We start from the raw sequence: 21,139 nt of genomic DNA on the forward strand, positions 1-21,139 counted from the left end.
TGGAAACAGAATGCTCAGCTCTTACTGCTCTGCTCATCACGGCTATTTGGTGATGGCATCAATGGCTTATTTCCTAGATAGTTCTGTCATATAAACTGTAAGAGGACTGAATGTATGTATTTCCACTGCACTGACCATGTATTCATTGAAACTAAGACATGAATAATTCTTCACCTTATTTGAACCTAGCTAGAGCCTGCAAGTAACTGTGTGGTAACCAAGGACTATAAGCTTGGAAGGGCTAACAGTAATGCTGCAACCATGTTAAATCATGAAAAATTTATTTTCATTACATATACATGAAGGTAAAAGATTTCAGTCAATAGTGTTTTGAACAAGCATTTCTGACATGAGCCTGTTAGTGTTGCTAGGCTGAAACTTAATGCAAAGTTAGTGTTTTGCCTTTATTTAGTAATTCACTTTTAGTGTGTATATACAGAATTCATTTTCCTGTTAGAATACCAGAGACAGTAATATCGCAACATTTACATTCCTCATATAAAATGGAGTAATGTACATTTTCAGCTTGGTGTAGATACATAAATATGTACAAAATAACATTATTGTAATTAACATATTCAGACCAGTTATTATTAGCAACATCAAAAGCAGATGCACATAGATTTAAGTGAAATGGTGAAAAACACCTTTATGACATTAGTGACCATTATTGCATATAATGAAGTAGTACAGATAAAGGCTTGTCTTTCAAGCCTTCTGTGGGCATCCAATAACTTAGTAAAAAACCAAAACTAATTGAGAAGCATAAGATAATTATATATATATGTGTCATGATCAGATGGTTTACTAGGGCCCATCTTGATCACAAAAGGATAACAATGTAAACATACACATTTGTTCAGAGCATAAATATTGCACAAAAGCAATTTCTTTTGAGGAAAATAATTCCTGTGTTTGTGAAGAGCAAAAATGCTTCTTACACATTAAGAAATAATAGATTTGCAGTTTCTAAACCAAAGAACATTCAGTAATACTGTCAAAACTGTCATCCATCAGCTTCTTTTCCCAGCCTATTTTATGGCAATGGTATGTCATTAGCAAGATTTGGCAAAGAGAGAAGGCAGATAACAGTACACGTATATATTTATCACAGGCCAGACCAAATCCATAGTTACCTAAAACCAACTGCTGGATGGTTTCAGTTCCCTCACAATCTCAGCCTTAAGAAACTAGGAAGTCCTCAGTGCTAGTCACAGTGATAATCACACAGTAGTAGAGTAAGATTCCATTCTTCTCTGCTTTGAAACCATCTTGCCTGAATTCGCAGTCTGAAGGGCACTCTTTCCTCTGTATCACTGTCACTGCTGTCTACAAGTGTGTGATCCAAAGACATCTGACCAGTCCTCCTGGGAAGATGAAAGTTCACCCCACTCTCCTGTATGGAGTTAGTTATAAAATCTTCATCAGAAGAATGAAATGATTCATCATCTCCTGTGAAATGGTTGACAATGTGAATCCCATCAAAAGTGGGTTGTCTGAGAAGTTTCTCTGGCCTTTTAGACATTTGATCTGTTAGAAAAGTAGAAATTGACAGTTAATTAGAGCTCAAGAGTACAGCAGTAAAAAAAACCCCAGACAACAACCCCCCACCCCCACCCCCCCCAAAAAAAAACAAAAACAAAAACAAACAAAACAAAAAACCCCAAAAACAAACAAACAAAAACACCCCCAAACAAACAAACAACCCCAACCATTTCAAGAAATGCTCATTGAATTATTACTGGATAAATGAAAGATCTGAAAGTAGCACATTTGATGATTGCTTCAAGTATTACAGTTTTAAGGCTTAATAATCAAGGTACTTAGAATCAGTCATTTGAGATTACTCTTTTACTGCATCTTTAATATCCCCACAAGGATGGTTCTGTTTTCTAGAGTGGTCTATTTGTTTGACAGCATTTTTGGACTTAACATTTTACTTTTACAGCTCATTCTTCTTGTATTGTCTGATTTCTTACTTGAGAATGCCCCCTCTTCAAAGAACAGGGTCCCAAGTGAATATTGCCAGCTTCTCACAGTCACAGAAAAAAATCCTGAGAATGTTTAGTTCTGTCTACATTGTAACATTGTGTCTTAATTATCTAATTCAGATCCAATGAGATTTCAGATCAAGTAGTATGAGAGAAACATCTCTGTACAGCATAAAGAGATTGTAGTTGCAATTTTAAGAGACGATTGAACAAGATAAGAATTATTGTCTGACCACGGACAGATAACATTTTAATTTAATGTGGCTGCAGAGTGATACACAATTTCAACCATGCATTCAAGCTACTCAAAACTAAAATGCAAAGCACTAAGGTCTGGCAAGTCCCCTAATAATTTAATGAAAAATAACTGCAACTCATGGAAGACATTCTGGAGGGTGGTTTGTTTTTGTGGTGTTTTGGGTTTTTTGAGCTAGAATTTAATTTTTGTTAGCTTTTAGCAGCAAATATCTCAGGGTCAGTTTGACAGTCTAAGAGTATTGAGATAAAAACCCTGAGCATGCAGATAAGCATTAAAACTGGATTATAGAACATTTCAGATGTCACTCTAAAAGCTTAAAAAGGAAGATGCCCCAAGTACTACTTTGGAAGTGACTTTTTACAGTAAGAGACCTGGAGAATAGAAGAATAAAATGCTGAAGAGTTTCTTTCCCAAAATCTGTTCAGTTTTTCAGAAATCTGAAGCAATATTCACTTTGATAAATAAGAAGTGCTTGTATATCCTTGGTATTGACAGCAATGTCCATTTGGGGAAGAAGGAATCTCTGTACTTACCATGGGCTTGTGTAGAAGATGAGAAAAAGAAAGGAGTTGAAGAAAGATTACAAGAGTCATAATCATGCTAGAAGCATTAAATTTATGTTAGCATGTAAAAACTCCAGCTTTTGATGTTATAGCAAAAAAAAAAAAAATCCCTGTTAGGAATAGGGGTACATGATGTAAATCTAAACCTTTGTTGTTACTGTGCATACTAACATTAGTTTTTGCATTGTCTTCACATACCCAAAGGCTGCTGTTATTTCATGAAGACTTTGTATAAAGACAAGCAAAACAGAGCTCCACACTTGTACAGCATAACTCATGATGCAAGCAAAATCAGCTTATACCAAATATAAATATATCTGAAATAGATAATTTTTACTAGCTTATATACCTAGATGCAGAAAGCCTGGTACAGACATTCTGTGTTATTTAGAAATATTTTTCCTGAAAATATCCTGCAATACGATCAGATTAGCTACCACATGAATTTTCCAAAACAGCTATCAATTTTAGTCACTAAGAAAATAAAACACAGAACCCAACAATTTCTCTCCACCCTCACCACAGGGAAAAAAAAAAAAAAAAAAAAAAAAAAAAAAAAGGAGAAAAAGAAAAGAACTGCTGTACAAGTGACTACAAACTTCATATTAGAGTAAGAAATTATAGCTTTTAGGTCTGTACAGTTAAGCCATTGGTTCACCTAAAGTTATAAAGCTGATACTCATGTTAGTTGTTTTGAACACTCAGAAAGCCAAGCCAATGACCTCAAATGTTTTCCTGAAGACTTAAACGTGATACCTTTAGAATGAAGTTATTTAGGTAACATGACAAAATCATGGTTTCACAGTTTAGGCAGCAACCTTTCCAAATGGGAGTCTGTGGAAAATGCTGTTGGTGAAAACAATCATAAATAGACACAGTCTTTGCAAGTTCCTAAAAGGACTCTCAGAAAACACTGTGTTATCTTTGTGCATCCTTTCATTAGAATAACAAATCTCTGACTTTCCAGAAAACACTTTTGATCTGCAGCTTTACACTTGCCTGCCTTTTTTCTTAAGCACTCCTCATGTCCAAAAGGCAAACAGACTGCTGTGAAGAGACATGAACATACTGGAGAAAATAGTCATTACAGGTCTGTCAGTGGTCATAGAACTCCAGAACTTCTGTCTGCTTCAGAAATGGCCACCTCAGCCAGAACACTGGGCACAGACCTTGTTTGTATTATGGGGATCAACAGGCTGGAGAGCAACACTGCTGAAGAGGACAATGGGGCCTGGCACATGAGAGGCTAAGCTCGAATCCACACTCCCTGGGCAGTGCTGAAGGCTAACAGCATACTTGGCTGACAAGGGCAAGTGTACTTTCATAGCTGAAGATTGTTCAGGGGCCCTTCAACCTAATAATTGTTCAGGAGCATTCTGAAGGAGCTTGATTATTTGGAATTTTGGTTGCAATAGGAAGACATTGTATGGCTTCTCAATGCACTTGAAACAACTTGCAGACAGCCTGCACTCCAATGCAATTAAATACCAGTGGCCAATGCCAGCATAAAGCTCTAAAATGGAGGTTTCCTAAATGAAGTTTTGTACTCTCACATAACTTTACAATCTAGCAAGTGAGGCTCTACACTTCTAAAAGAAACGCAGCATCTTTTTTTCAAGGGAGGAACATTACTGTCCTGTTTGCTCAGGACAGAGGTCCATCAGCCTAATATGGTCCCTCCAACAGTGACAACAGGACATTCATATTACCAAGGCTCCATTCACTTGTCCCAAAGCTGTTGTAGCAAATATGAGTGAAATCTTTCTCTAGATGCTTTGGCATACATTTATAGACCAGATATCCATGACTGAGTAGATTATTTGCTGTCTATCTCCCTATCTTCCTGTGGCAGTAAATTCCAAAAATTCCTTTATTTGTTTTAAACTAATCTACTTGTTTTGTAACTGCCCCCAAATGCTAATAATGCAGGAACAAGTGGTAAAAGCAGTTCTGTGGCCATTATTCTCAAACTTACAGCAAAGTACCTTCTTCAGCTTTCTCTCTAGAGCAGATGAGTTCCAATCCATTTTAGCCTCCATAACAGGCAGCAATCAAGACAACAACATTCAGTTCCCCTCAGCTTCCCTACAGACCTTCTTTAAACTCTCTACATCCATCTAGATACCAAGTGGCAATACAACGCCCTTTATTTGTTTTTAATGTATTTCCTATTAAGGCCCAATGTTGCCTTGTGTGATTTGGCTGGTGCTGCATGCTAAGCCAGTGTCAGAGGACTCAATACCAAGTGAAAACATCTTTCCTGATTAGTAACTACCAGTTCTATGTTTGCCATTGTGTAGGTATGCTTTGATTTTGCAATAGATAATAATCACCTTATTCACAATAAAACTAATTTGTCAGCTTTTTAAGACAGACTTGAGATTCTTTCTGTCAGTGTTTCATTTGAACATGGAAAAAGAGCTTAAGGTAGGAACTAAAGCATTAGGCCAAGATCTTGCCATTCATCTAGCCAAGCATATTGAGACATAGGAATCCAGCTAAGGGCTTGGAATGCAGGATGTCTGGACCCAACCCAAGCACTCCCCCCATACCCTAGTTCTACTCTGTACTTATCCCTGAAGGAACTACAGCCATGTTGACCAAAGTATGGACTTGCACCCCAGGGTCTTTTAGTTTCTGTTCTCTTTTGTACAGTCGATATTGTTAAAGGCTTTCAGTTTTGGGTCTGGCCTTCCTTCATGTGAAGGGAACTAGGTCCGTCACTCCAAGTACCATTTAAAGGAACCTGTTTCTTACTGCTTCAGTTTGGCAAGAATCTCAAATCTGATCACATCTGCTAAAAAAAAATGCAACCAATAAAAAACAGGTCTGTAAACCCCATGTGCTTTGCTTTTAATTCTCAAATCCAGGTCATATTGTCTAGATGACTGTAGCTTCAACCCAGTTTTCACTACAGCACATTCACAGGGTCTTCAGGACATTTCAAAGGGTTAATAACATTATGTGATCAAATACATATCATCATTATCCCTTCAAAAACCCATCTGAATCAAGAACAAAATCTTTATAAAAGTGTGCATTTTTATACCTTCTTGTGTCTAAAGAATTCAGCATTTTCAAGACAAACTGTATGCCTACTGGTCAACATATGAAAATACTTAACTGAACATACTCTTACAGGTAACAGTGTATTCCACAATATAGAAGAGCTGAAAAACGGCTACCAATCAGATCCTTGAACCTTAGAATAAACTTCTTACTGATGCTGACTGCCTCATCAAGCCAGGCATGAAGGAGAAACAGTAAAGAGAAATTTAGAAGTTTTAAACAATTCAAAAGGTGTTCTATATTAAATTACAGAATCAAGTTTGAAGGGTGATAGTCAGTTGCAAGCAGGTTATATTTCTAAATCCCTTTGGGGTGTTTGAGTAAGGAACATAGGTTAAAACTTTCAAGTGGGACTTTGTGAAAGAGTTTAACTTAAGCTTTGGGAGACATTTTTGTGTTGTAACCTGTGAGGTTTAAGCTAGGAGTTCAGTGGTGAAAAAGTCAAACTAAAATGCTACTGTCTGCTGCCTTTAAAAGGCTTCAGTAACTAATTCTTGAAATTTACTCAATTCCAAAGTAGTAAAGACAGGGTTTAACAAAACTTGCCAATAAATATTAAATCTAGTCACAGTATGATAACCAAGAAATACACAAGTGGGGATCAAAATATGACCACTGCCTTGGGTGAATAAATTGGTTTTGGCAGAAGACAGTATGTCAATTTAAATGTTTATTTAAGAATAAAGATCCTGATTTCTCAGTGCTTTTACTCATAAGAAGAGGAATCTAAAAATCAGAGTTCCCTCTTTATTTGTTCCAACCTTACTAACAGTTGAAACTCTTCATAAGATTTCCTACTTAAACCCCAAACATGATTCAAAGGAAAACTAGAATGTTGCTGAAAATATGATCTAACCACATTTAGCTGAAGAGACAAGTAATAAGGATTTTCAAATACCTTTCCTGTAATTCAGAAAAACATTGTCAACTTGGCACCATGAAAACAGAGATTCAGAAAATTACAAGCCAATTAAAAAATCAGTTATGATCTATTAATTATAATCACATTTAACAATAAAAGCAAATTAATTGGAGTTCTTTAAAATTCCTGAGACTGTCCACAGCATCTAATGGGAATCCTTATCATACTTAACAGCTACTTAGTGATGACTCTCCATTGTAACACATGAATTCACTTAAGGCATACAGTAGTACACTATCACTTCTCTAAAAACACTCCCAGTAACTTCTTTTGGGAAAATGCTTATTACAACAAATCAGTAATTGGAGCATCTCCCAACATAATTATTGGGAAATATGTTGCAATTAGGACACAAAATATCAGTTCAGACAAATATTACATCCAGCAGGTATTACAATGCAGAAGCCATTCTCCTCTGTATACTGAGCACTGGTTAGGCTGTACTTCAAGTGCTGTTTTCAGCAAGCCAAGCAGTGCTGAATGACAATATTAAATACCTGAACAGACCGAGGCTCCTTTTTCTGGCTGTGCCAGTATGGCTGCTATTCTCAAAAGTTAAAAAACCCAGAGAATCTCTGGACTCCCCCCGCCCCCCCCGACCATCTATAGTAGACTTAAAAGCAACAGTCATGAGGTACTACAACATTAATTGACTCTGCGCCACTCATCATTAGCTCTTTGGAAACCCTGATTATGTATGCGATTAATTACTAAAGTCTCTTGTTTAAGGAAACTATTACCTTTGTTTTTGAAACTCATACTTCTAAAGGATCACCACATATTGCTGTACAACCTGAAATATTTATCTCAAATGAACTTTGCTGACCACACCACTAAAAGAGAGAAAACCCCTCCAGTGTGTTGTAAGTGAAAAGCAAAAGAGCAGCAGAGAATTTCCAAGACTGAGTAATTTCAGGCTTTGGGTTTTTTAAACAGCATTTAAATATTTGGCCTCTGTTTTAAATGCCAGCTTCTGTAAGCCCTATTCAGTCTAAGAGTAATACAAATGTGTTACAAAATCCCTATAGCTGTCAGGAAGCTTAAATAAAATGTACGGAACAATTTTAATACATTAAAAGAAAGCTCATCTCCACCTGTTTATTTCATACTGCTCTGAATGTACTCTAAAGTTCTTGACTTGAGTTTTTTATAAAAAGTGGATTTTTAAATATTATAATTTTGAGAGTACTTGAGCTAAAATGAAATATGATGTTAAATTAATATATGTTGTATATCAGTTTTACCATAGACAAGTCTGCTGCATTGTAAACGTGACAAAGAAAAACCAGCAACAAATGTTCAGACCAGAAGGTTTCCAGTGAATCAGAACAGGAAACCAATAAAGCGATCAATGGAGGGTCATGACTTTTTGATCACTGCACTATATGGCTAAAGTATCAGGTTTTGATCTAGTGCAGTGTAATCAAGCTAAACTTTGAAGTTAGGTATCAAATATACAATGAAATAGCAACAGCACTGAGGAATACCCAACTTTATGCTATTTGAAAAGTCGTCAGTACTTGGTAACTGTGTCAGGTTTATTTCTTGAGGGAATTTTTCCAAGAGCTGACAGGTTTGTTGTAGTGAGACTGTGTACAATTTCAAAGGAATTCCAGGAGAACAGGCCTAGGAATTTTCCTTCTGCCTACTAGGCAGTTATTTATAGAAAGTTCCCAGAAACTCCTTCCACAAGAAGCTCTAATGGAAGTGAGGACACAGCAGCAAAAATATTTTAAAATAGCAACATAATCACACTTACTGTACTGCAATTATTACATTCAAGAAAATGCCTAAATCTCAATACTCCTTCTCCCTATCGTATGCATCTGTAAGTACAAATGTTACTGAAACCTCAAGCATTAACTAGAACGTACTGGCTGATAGAGACTGAAAATGCACCATTACAGGCAACAGTTACAGGAAATGAACATTTCACACTTTTACTCTGTCCTTTAAAAGCAGGACTTAAACTCAGCATTTTTAAATGGTCTAAGTAACATTTTTGCCCCTGATTGCAGAAACAACTTTCATCTCTGCTGACTGCAACTCAAATTGATAAAAGAATTTTAGGAGGTGTTTCCACCACATTTCCATTGTTTGCCTGCTTATATTCAGATAAGCTTACAGAGACCTATTATAAACTCATATATAGCCATCTTCTCCTGAGTGTCTTCTCCCATACCTGTATGGGTGCCAACACACAATTTTTGAAAGGAACAACCACACAGATAAACCATTAGAACCTCTATTTTTCAATCCCCAAAACTTGATTTATAGGCAGAAAAATGTGACAGACGCTGACATAGCTCTAATCAGTATAGCAGACAGGTCACACAGCTTCAACAACCAAGAACATTATAATGCCATGATAATTAACTGACTTGAATCAGTTTATTTGGTTTGGAAATCCACACAAAATTTAAAGGACACAGTGGAATTAACTATAGCTAGCTATGTAAATCTCTAATTCTGCAATCAAGAACTATTACATTGCTCAGCAGGACAGATCTGGAGCTGTGATGTGTAGGTTATAGTCAGGGAAAAAAAGGGGGGGGGAATGTTTATAAAACCAGCAATCGCCAATCTTCATTTATTTTAGCACTGAATTCAATCTGTCACTAATGGCAGTGAAACAGTTAACATTTATACCAGAAACCATTGCCCTGATCCACATAAACAAAGTCATAACTGTTCCATTTAAGGGACTACGTCACTGTCCTGGTTACACTGATCACATTTAGAGGTTTTCTTCACCCTAACGAGGGATGGAAAATATTTTGTTGATGGTGTTACCACAGGGGAAGGGAGAGGAATCAACCTTATCTGACACAAAGATGACAGATTCATGGAGTGAAGTACCATCATTACGGAATCAATACTGTCATTTTGGGCAAATGTAACATGTCTGTGTTAATTACACTGTGACCACTCAAAGTTAATTGAATTAAACAAATGATGGTGATAAAATATACAGGATTCCATTGTATCTTCCATCTGTCTGTTGATTGCTTATTTAGCAAGATAGTTTGTAAAGCTAGTTGCTTTATTAAGGGCAACTAAAGTGGAGAAAGTTACTGGATAATTAAGTCTCCAAATCAGGTCAGTCTTTCAGTAATAAATCTGGGTATTATCAAGCCAGTATAAACATCTCTAACTCTTTAAGGACAAGCTGAGTTAAAGGAATAACGCAATTCACTTTTCTAAGTATAGAGTATATATTAACTCTCCTGTGAAGACAAAGCTGCTACTTATATTGGGTGTTTGCAAACCACATGACCTCACAAACGCTATCTTATCACATCACAGGTTCCTCAGACTGACCACAACCACTTAATCAGACTCTGCCAGCACAGAAGTTCTGTAACTTTGACACATACTAGTAAAGCAACTACATCTTTAGCTGTCCTTGCAAGAGCTTTACTTGTGGGGAAGGAAAAATCTGATCATCTCTTGTCCAACTGTTCTTGCAAGATACGGTAAAAGAAAAGCACATGATTTATTGTGCTATAAACTTCCCACCACAAGCTAAAATGCTTACTTTGTAAATCTGAGGGCTAACATATTTCCTTTCAGGGACAACATTTCTTATCAAGTAAGAAACATTTATAGAGAGTCACATATTTTGAAAGGATTTGTCTAGAAGAAAAACCTATTAGAAGAGTTTGTAGTGCCTAGTCTGAAGTGCCTAGTCTGTACTGAGAAACAAGTGCTCTACAAGAGTTAATCCAAGACTTTCAACTGACATTACTGAGAACTATGTTTACTGAGAACTATGAAGAAAAAGGAGTTGACTGAAGTAAAAATTGACTGGAATGAATCCCACAAATATTAGCTGGTTTTATGAAAGTGAGCAAGTAAAATGACAGTTTCTAAGAGACAAATTAGTTCTGCTTGTACTCCATGAAAAAGCAATAGAACACTTCTTCCAGAAGAATGGGGAGGGGGGTGGGGGAATAACTTGGTGAGACTGAGTAAAAGAACATTTTATCTAATTGCAAATATTACAGAAAGAGGATGAAGCCTTTTGGGCCTTGCTGTCTGCCTAAGTTCTGATGGAAGAAATGTTACCTATTTCTGTTCTGCAGGTATTTAAATGGTGATAAATCTGATTCTTCTCTCATTCCCATTTGTGTGTATGATCTGATCTGCTGCTATCCATCACTAAGTATGTCTTCAGAGAACTTGAAAAAATTTCTGGTAGGTTGAACTTTAACTAGAATTCACCTTCCCCATTACTCCTCATCTCCATTATGCAAAACTATATTATTCACTCTAAGTTATTTGCTCTGCTTCTGAATGTAGTCTAGTGGTGCATCAGATGAGAGAACATTTGATTTGCTAAGCATTGAATTTGACTCAATGGAAGCCTAATAATAAAATTAACAGATGAAAGAAATAATGCTTCCTATTGGTATCCTGACATCAACCCACATGCAAGTATTGTGAGAGAAATAGGAGCTAGGAATACTGCTGGAAGTGGCCAGCTCATCTTGTGCTACTGCAATGGGCCACAAGCAGCACCATAATTTTGTTCTCATCTATGGCCAGTGCAGGAATCATCATTTAGCTGCTTGTAAAGATATTTCTTCATCTCTTCAGGGGACAACCTGGATCAATCTGTGTCAGGGCCCAGAACCACTCACTGATTAAGATTATTAGCTGATAATAAAAAATGCAAGGAGGAAATAATTTGAAAGCTTTAAAACGTAATTTATCTACCATATAAGTTTATGATATTTAAGATTAAAGGAACTGTTAATGTGGATTAATATTTCATTCTGTGTACTATAGTGCATTGAATTTCATTAGGTATTTAATCGTGTGGCCCATATAGGTGGATTTTTTTTAATCCTTCACACTGATGGGCTACAAGTTCACTTCCCTCTCCATTTTAATTTCAGCAGTGAAAGCCTAGAAAGCTAATGCGAGTTGCAAGATGTATCCTTAATTCAGCCATATAACCAATTACTCTGTTGGTCACAACTTATACATTATTTATCCTCAAAGTCATTACTTAAAGTGTCTTGAATTTTATTTACACAAGCAAAATCTTTTAAAAGCATAGTATTCAATCTCCAACTTTATATCTCTTTTCATTAAGCAATCTTAAAATGTTAGCTTACCAGGAGCATGATCAGACCAAGAGATAACACTTATATCAGAATCTCACTGACTGCATTAGGTTCTTAAAACATATATCAGATCCATTCCTAGATAACTATATGTATGTGGAAATGGAAGAGTAGTAAACTAATGCTCACTACTTCTTTGAAGAGTCATCAAGTTTTCAGACACTGAAATGGGAAATACCTTTAAAAAAACACCTCATTTTCTGCACTGTCAATATGCAAGAATTTAATCTCTAGAATTTCACTTAAAGGTACTATTATAAAGTCTTCTAAGTGCCTGAAAATTATTTTGACAGAATAGTAATGCTCCAGTTACTTGCCATCAGCCATGCTGAGACATCATTAACTAGAGAAGTTGCAGTTTCTAAATGTTGGACCAGTATGCCACACTAACACCAGAATTTTGGTTTTCATTCAAATGTCAAACTCATCTGCATAAGATTTGCACATCATCTTTGCTTCTTCTCAAATATTGCAACTCATTATTTTTAAGGAAGATCTCATTAGAAAGAAGCAGCTATGAGAAAACTCTGTATTCTCCTTTGACACCGGTCAATAGCAGATTGCTTGCACAAAAAAAAAAAAAAAAAAAAGGACAAAGTTCCAGCAATCATCTCTCTAAATTCATGGGGGGCAGAATAGTCCCTGCATATGCCTGAAACATGGGCTTTCTTCAACACCCATATTCCTGCTTTCTAAGGAAAAAATGCCTTAAGTGAAGGAAGCGCTGTTTCTGCATGTTGCTTCATAAAGCTGTCCTCTAACACAGATAGCCAATACACATCTGCAGTCCCAAACTTAGAGGCTACTTAGTTTTGTACAAGCAACACATGTTAGTTTTTATATTAAAAGCTGAATTCTGCCTGTCATAAGATTAAACCAAATCCACATTTGAAATACTATAGTATATAAAGATAACCTGAAATTTTACAGCAAACCAAACACATTAAAGGATTCCAAGAGTGACAAAGATCACCTAACAGTGTGACAAAGGCAAACTTTGTAAAATTTCATGTGAAACAACTTAAGCACTTCAGTCCTAAATCACAAAGTCTAAAAGACTGGAAACCACTTGCTTTTGTCCCAAAGGTGTCTTGTGGTCTGCCAGTGTAGTTTGTGGGTAAGCACATCAAGTCTAATCTTTTGTACCACCCTTGTAATCTAGGTAACACATACAAGCCTTGCAACATCCAACAGGAAGCAGAAGCAGCTGCTGGGTAATATATATAAAGTGACTGCATATACAGAGAGGTAGTGCATGAAATGCAGAACTTCAACAGTTTATAAATCATTTAATTCCATTCAGTTTGAATTAAAAGGAAAAGGTGGGAAACTACAACCAACTCCTCCTTGTTTCTCCAGTATAATTTGTGTTTAAAAGAACAACACCTTCTTCAATAGTCATAGTTTTCTTAACCCAAATTTACTTAATGGAAACTTGTAGCAGGCCAAACTTCCAATGTATTCATTTCCACATAGCTTAACAGCTTTACTTCAGTACTGCCTACTTAGTGAGATATTCTCTTGAGCAGTAAAATGTTTCACAGAAAATGCTTTCACTTAACATTTCTGTAGCTAATCAAGAGCAACTTCTGTGAAATAGGAGCAATCCTTGTGCAGCTTGAAAGTATCTAACCAGGGTGCAATCTTACAGTGTCTGTGTGCTCATACTATTTATGTTACACCAGTTAAAGCACATGAACTGGAAGGTCAAGTGGCACACTGATCACTAGACCTTATTTTGCTGTTCCAAACACAGGGCAACCAAGCTTCTGCACTTACTGACAAGAGTAACAAATGCACCTTCACAGAAGCTGCAGCCTGTTTGGGCTGGACAGTGAGAAAGCATTGAAGTTAAAATCCCACTAAGCTAGAAGTCAAGAATGCTGCAGAGATAGCTTTAAGAATGGGAGGGAAATGGAAGAAGAAAGAAAATGCTAGGTGAAAGACTTCAATTAATGAAAAGAACAAACTGCAACTGAACACAAGATTCTGAAAAGGCAGAGTGTCTAAGGCCAGTGCATATTAAAGCTCTCAAAGGAGTTTACATCATGACTTCCTGTTTGTGATGATCCTCAACATTTCAAGTTTTCACACTAGTTTCAGCCTTGAACAATAAAGTCATAAGTCACAGCCACCAACTTTGTGCCAAATAAATCACAAACTCAGCCAATAAGGAGGAAAGGAAGTACAGCACTTAATATACATGACTGATCACAGGATTAGCAACAGGCTAACTAGAAATACTTCAGTCTGAGTGTCCTTTCATTATGCATCAGCTGTTCTTTAAATACTGATAGGCTGTAAAAGATTACAGGACAGCTGTCAGTAACTTTCTAGGGAATGAGCATAAAACCAGATATGTTTACTAAAGTTCAAAACACAAGTAAGTAATAATTGATCTACATGTATTTGATCTCTGAGTGAAGTTATGGTTGCACTGAGAATTAATTCACTATTTTACTTAACATTAAAAATTTCACTTTATATTTATATTCCAATCCATATTTGGTGGTTCAAATCAGTGCAAAGAAGGAGGTGCATGTAAATAGATTTAAGATAATGTGCATACAACCATAGAACTGTTAAGGCTGGAAGAGGCCTCTACAGAGTTCAGCTATTAACCTAACACCGCAGTATTCACCAGTAAAGCAGAAGTTTATAGAATTCTAGAGTGTAGTAGAGCAGAAGTTGACAACTTCTGGTTATAATGTTCTCAAAGCTCCAAATTTTGTCTGTTTGTTCTCCGAAGTGTTCATCAACTACACATTTAAGACTTTGAAGTAGTCGATATTCAGCTCAGCTTACCATGCTATAGAAATTCTTTGGTTAGGTATAAAAGGAATCAGGCAGGCAGCTTGTTAGAACAAGCCAAAACTCCCCATAATCCCATTTATAGTTTTTCTTACTGCATTTGAACAGTAAGAAAATAGGCATATTTTCTATTTAATTACCTTATATATTTAATATCAATGTGGCTCATCATTCAGTTTTGGGTGCCATACTAACCGATTTCCAGTATGTGCAGTTTTATTCAGTAACAGGAACAATGCTTGAATTTACTACAAATAAGTCTTCTTATAATATTATTTGAAGACTGACTGTAGCATTACTATTCCTAGATGAGTAATAAAAGCAGCTGAAATTTATTCCTTAGGCTGCAAGCTGCATTATTCTTAAGAAGCATTCAAAATTTTCAGCTCAGAAAAAATGACCGAAATTAATCTGATTTTTTTAAAAGGTTTTTTTTATACTTACAAAAACTTCCAATCAATTGCCTTTTGTACTATGAATCCATTGATTAATCATTTGATATAGCATGCAGAGTTCCAACACATAGCTGATTTAGGTTACCGCATTGGAACAAGTGAGAGAAATAACTGAATACTAAGGGCCAAATTTTTCTCACCCAGAAAGTCAGGAGATGGTACAGCAGCAGCTGTTGCACCTGTGCCATAGCAAACTCCCACCCTCAACCCACATTTCAGTGAACAATTCAGCTTTAGACACTGGGCTGTAATAGTGACTCTCTGCTGTCCTCATTGGTGTCCCTCACTGATATTCTAGATTTGCCCTGTGTCTGGCTATTAACCTGGCTTGCAAACACTGAGGGAACAGTCAACCTTTCACAAGAACTCTGCAATCAGGAAGGATCATTGGTGCAACTCGGTACCATTGCATCTGATAGATGATATCACAGAATAGAACTGAAGTATAATAGTTGCTCCAGGCTCCACTGACACAAAACCATTTACAGTCACACTGCTGGCCAAAGGCATGAAATAGTGTTTATCCAAAGGCCAGAATACGGACTTAGTCTGCAGTTACTTGTATTCAATATAGGATTTGGTCATTATTTTGTTCCCATCCTTCAGATGGATAATCTGCAACTTTTCTGGTGTAAAAATCTGTAAAAATGCAGTGCTGGAGAGGAAAAAAGTTCAATAAGCAGAATCAACATTGATGGCCAAGACATTTCATCTTGTTTCACACATATCCGTGTCACATCCACCTTAAATTATAACTTTTGCTTTAATTAACATTTGCATTTCTGTGCAGTTTAAAGTTACACAATTACAATGTATTACAAGGTAACCTTACAGAGCTCTGTTCCTTTTCTCAGTGCCTTTTACATGCTAACCAGTTGGGAGATTGTGGTCAGCATGTCACATACGCCATCACCCTATCTTCAGGAAGATGCATTTGCAAATGTGTAACGTTTCTTTTAGCTTTTGCAGAAGTAAAATCAGAAAGCAACTAGCCAAAAACAAAGAACATGGTCATTAATGGATGTATGCATGAAGACACTTCAGTGCAGATTTAAGGAAGTTGTTTATTTAACTGGCATTGACTGAATTATACTTATCCTAACATTTAGCAGTTGAGAGCAAACATTTTTGCCTCTTCCTGTTGCCATTTCTTCAGATTTTGCTTTTTGAGGAAACATTGCAGGAAACACTGCTTTCCCTCTCAAGAGAATTTATTTAAAAACTAGACAAATAGATAGGTAACAGTAAGGGGGAAAGGGAAGAAGTCATCATTAGTAAACAAAGACTTCCAGGCTTGAATAAAGTCTGTTTAAGGAAACATGCAGAATGCTGCCAAGATAGCACACGTCTATATTACATACAGATTTCATAAAATCATAGAATGACCACAGTCAGAAAAGATCTGTAAAATCATCAAGTCAAACCATTTCTTCTTACTGTTCCTGTATCTCTTTCGAATGATTTCCTTTCTATAGTGTTTACCTAGTTTGGAAATTGAAACTTGAGCCACCACAAAGCATATATCTGGAAGAGGAGTGCTCTTCTACATGCAATTACTCAAACTCTGCTATTGTTGAAATTCATGTTCTTCGTAGCATTTCTTTTCTGTCAAATTGAAATGCTGATAAAGATTTGATTAGACTGAACTGTTAAGGTAATCACTGGTTTTACTTAGAATTATCATTATTCTGTGAGCTTATGAACCTCATCTTCTTTCCAACCTGTTCACATTAACTTATACACAATAAAGATGTACAATATCACCAGCCTTTATGACAATTCAGTTGCTCAGCCAGGCATATAACAAATGATTGTATAGAGAAAACTATGCAACAGCTTCCCAAGAGTAATTCTACTTTTCCCCCAAAGCAGTGTTCCTTACCTTTTAAGCCTACAGTGAGCAGAGGAAAGGGAGTACAGTCCCTTATTTTGTTCATAATGCAAAAATACACTAAATATCTGGCTTTCTGGGAATTCTTCAAGCAAGCAACAAAGAAAACTAATTCGGGTGCTTTAATGGAGAAAGTCATGTTATTGATTTTTAAATCTGTTTTTAAGTGAGCTTAATGATTGGTAAAGGTGCTGGACAATGGCGCTGGAGGCTATCCTCCATCTAAAGCATAGTGATCTATAGCATAGACAACATTCCAAGATCCTCAACTGTGTTGTAAGTCTCGAGTAATTGATCCTAAAAGCTTGGATCTAACTCAATTGTTATGAAAACACTGTCTACACTTAAAGAAAGGATGTGTTTATTTAATAAAAGCAAAAAGGCAACAATTAAGTTGAATTGCTCTGTAATCCTATGGATTTAAGCAACACTCAGAGCTGTGTATGAAAAGGCTAAGAGACTCCACTGCAAAGATGACCAGGCATTTTGCACAGGATGGAGTATTAGGTAAAGACATTTCTTCACAATGCAGCATGAACTGAAGGGAGCCAATGAGCACAGGAGTTACATAAGCCCTTTCTGTTTCAAGACCTTCTGATCTTTTTAACTAACAGAAAGTTACTACAACTATTAGAGCAAGGAAGTTTGAAGACAGACATTTCATAGATTGAAGGTTTTGGCAGTTTAAAAATTTAAAATCTGTTAACTGATATTAAGCAAGCATCCTTTTTTTTTTTAAGCAATCTCAGTGTACTACCACATAAAATTTGTCCTCGCAACAGCAAAACCCAGAAAATTTATGCATGGATTCTTGTACTTGCACAAATGAGGTTTAGTTTCTAACTATAGTAGCCTGAACAGTTATAGCAAATAAAGACATAAAGGGACTTATTTTCATATATGCAGTTCCAAATGAGTAAATGCAACATGATGAACTCATGAAATTAAGGAAACAGCTAAGATGGAACATAAATGCCATTCTCATTTAACATCAAATCACATAACTAAAGACTATTTTGTTCTCTTACATTCCAAGATAAAGGCAAGATTCATGTATAAGACATTTATTGCATTCATTTAAAATAATGTACTTCAGCAAAAACAGGTACTGAAGATGTACCTATTAAGATGAAGATGCTATCAAGTAAGCAAAACTTGCCCCAGGTGAAAAGACAAAGGGTACAAGTGATCAGAGACTGTAGTATAGTATCACTTACCTCATGATGCAGCTCAGCTATCTGATCTTTCAGTTCTCTGATGTACTGGTTAGAATCAGACTTATTAAGCTGCCCTTGAATTTTTCCTTCTTCTTTCTGTTTTGGTTAAAAAAAGGAATCATATTCAAATTATTCAAAGATCTACTATATTAAAAATCTTTTTTTAACTGTCTGTATATTTTTGAACAGAAGCTATCCCCAGACACCATCCAGCACTTTCATTTGGCTGTAGTTACAGCAGGTATCTAGAGGTGACAGTGGATCAGACCAAGAGACCTCTCTCAATAGTATGGAGTAGATTCTATGGAGGATCATGAAGAATTAACAGCTTCACAGGTGGAATCCACATCCTATGTACATGAGATTGCATTTTAATAAACCACTCCCACAGAATACTATCAATACATGGAACACATCTTAGTATATTTTATTTTCACTAACGTAAAGTTTACATTTGGCAACAAGACATTTCCTTTTGTCTCCAAGCAAACAAAACAGTTCTTTCCTTATGTTGTGGGTGTACACTGGGAAACACTACATATGACAAGCCAAGCTACTTTTGTCCTGTAGGAAGAATTCTAACACCCAAAATATTGTGGTATTTGTCACATAGGAGTTTCAGAGAGTATAAATGAAGAGAGGAATGTCCCCTAGTAACAATCCTTCAAGAGGTATACAGAAAAACTGGCAAGTTAAAAAAAAAAAAAAAAAAACCAAACCAAAAAAACCCCACCAAAACAACAAAACAAAATAGATTAAGAGGAATATGACCTTGTCCTCATTTGTCAATCAAATGCAGCTCCTACATTTCAGGATGCTTGGAAAGGTTTGGCTTGCACTGAATGCCTGCAGCACTGGTTTCCATCTTGTCCCTAAAGGGAATCCTCATGTGAGGACTGAGCCAAACTTGGCAGATCTGAGATAAATAATCCCCCTGATGAGGAATGCACTCCATATTTTCTACTTGCTACTAATTACATGCAGAACAACTCTGCTCCTGCCTTTTTCCAGCTAAGCAATTTCTGAAGCAGCCACCAGCTCTAGAGAATGCAAGTGTCTTGGCTTTATGTAATTCTTCACCTTGACTGTAAATCACATATGAACGGTATATTAGAGAAATACAAATATATTGGGAATATGTTGTTTTTCCACCTATAGCTCATTTTACTGAAGTTTTAACTACATTTGAAGAAAACAAACAACTTACTTCAACAGCCAAGTTGAAAGCCATTAGCAAAGAGAGGTTAAATACTGTTTAGAATGAAAAGTGTTACGTGTTAGTCGAAGTTTAAGACAAAAAGCTTTAAGGTGTTCCTTTAAAACACCCCTCTGAAATATAAACCCCAGGACAAAACTATGAGGAGAGATAACATGCTACCTTCCAGTAGATGACATGCTACTTTTGCTGAGTGAGGAGAACAATCTAGAATACAGTCAGTATTGGCAGTATCAAAGCAATTCTCTTTTTTTCAGGCTTTATTTTATTTGCAGTGAGGTATGCATTACAAAATTACTCAAAAATAATTTTGACATATTCACTAATAATTCCCACAATCTGAACATGAAGAACAAGATCCTTTAATGCATAATTCCATACTGAACCTGGTTTCCAAGGTAACCTATGGCCAAATTCACACACATACATTAAAATAGTATCCTTCACATCCTTCTGAAATAGTGGAGCCCAGGACTGTACACAGTAGTCAAGGTGAGTCCATGCTACTGGTTATTACACAGTCACACTGACATAACAAAACTTATATTGCTTTCATGCAGCCTAGTTTCCTTTAATGCTTCCTATTGTGGCATTTACTTTAGTAGGAACTGGACATTTAACTCTGTGTATACTGTGCTTGAGCAGCTTTGTACTTCTGAGGAAAGCACTCAGATCAACAGTATGGGTTCAAAACTAAATGTTAAGACTCCACTTATAATTTAGAAGTCTTTCAGGTATGAATGTCACACCTTTTAAAAGGGAATAGCATAAGCAATTAGTAATCTCAGTGTTTAATTTTTTAATCTAGAGTTATACAATAGGATGTGGGTTGCTGGTTTCGTTTTTGATGGTGGGGGTGAAGGGGAGCACTTATAGCAAATCTGTGATATTTGGAGAAGTCACAACACAAAAACTAGCTGGTCACTAGGCACACTGTAGTCATTTTAAACTTAAAATTAATATACAGAGAAAAATAAGAGAACGTATCAATAGGCAAAGTGGGAGTATTATTAGAATTGCAAAATAATAAAAGCCAATTTCTAGAATGTAGGAATTTGTTCAAAACATCCTGCAGTCACATGTGAATGAATCTCTACACCCATATCCCTGGCATGCTGCATCTGTGTATTGGCACCACTGCAGTGCTACCTCCTCTTCCCAGAAGGGTTTGTAGAAAAGCAAATGCCAATTGGTGTTACGCTGTAATTAAAGATGCATCATCTCTATTTCACTGCTTTTGAAGATTTTTAACTGCTCCTTTTTAGTCTCTTCTGACAGACCAGCTTTAACAGCACCGCCATGATTAGAAATCTGTATCAGGGTACCAAACACCCTTGTGGCAGGGATCACCTCTAGCCTAGGGACAGGTGCTTGTAGCAGTGTACACAGCCAGTACATGTTGTACACAGTACAGTGTACACAGCCAGTACAGTACAATCCAACCCCCTGCCCAAGAGGTTGTGTCTATAGTGGGAGTAGCACGGGCAGTGAAGCAGGAAATGAGCTCTGTAGATCAAAAAAAACCGGCTGCTAAAACAGAACTCACTTAGGCCCCTTCACAGTTTTGGAGGCTCTCACCTCTCTCATCCTGCTGTGAAGTGGTAGAGTGACTG

General features: G+C 36.5%; 1 protein-coding gene across 1 annotated transcript in view; it reads right to left on the reverse strand.

The window, feature by feature from the left end:
- Positions 1–264: 264 nt before the first annotated feature.
- Positions 265–21,139, reverse strand: part of EVI5 (ecotropic viral integration site 5) — a 72,586-nt gene continuing 51,711 nt past the window's right edge. The window contains 4 exon segments of the mRNA XM_066325208.1: positions 265–1,301; positions 1,304–1,494; positions 1,497–1,530; positions 18,311–18,406. Coding sequence (XP_066181305.1) covers positions 1,224–1,301; positions 1,304–1,494; positions 1,497–1,530; positions 18,311–18,406 — 399 coding nt within the window. The 3' untranslated portion in view covers positions 265–1,223.

This window comes from Sylvia atricapilla, chromosome 9, assembly GCF_009819655.1.
Source record: "Sylvia atricapilla isolate bSylAtr1 chromosome 9, bSylAtr1.pri, whole genome shotgun sequence".
Taxonomy (NCBI): domain Eukaryota; kingdom Metazoa; phylum Chordata; class Aves; order Passeriformes; family Sylviidae; genus Sylvia; species Sylvia atricapilla.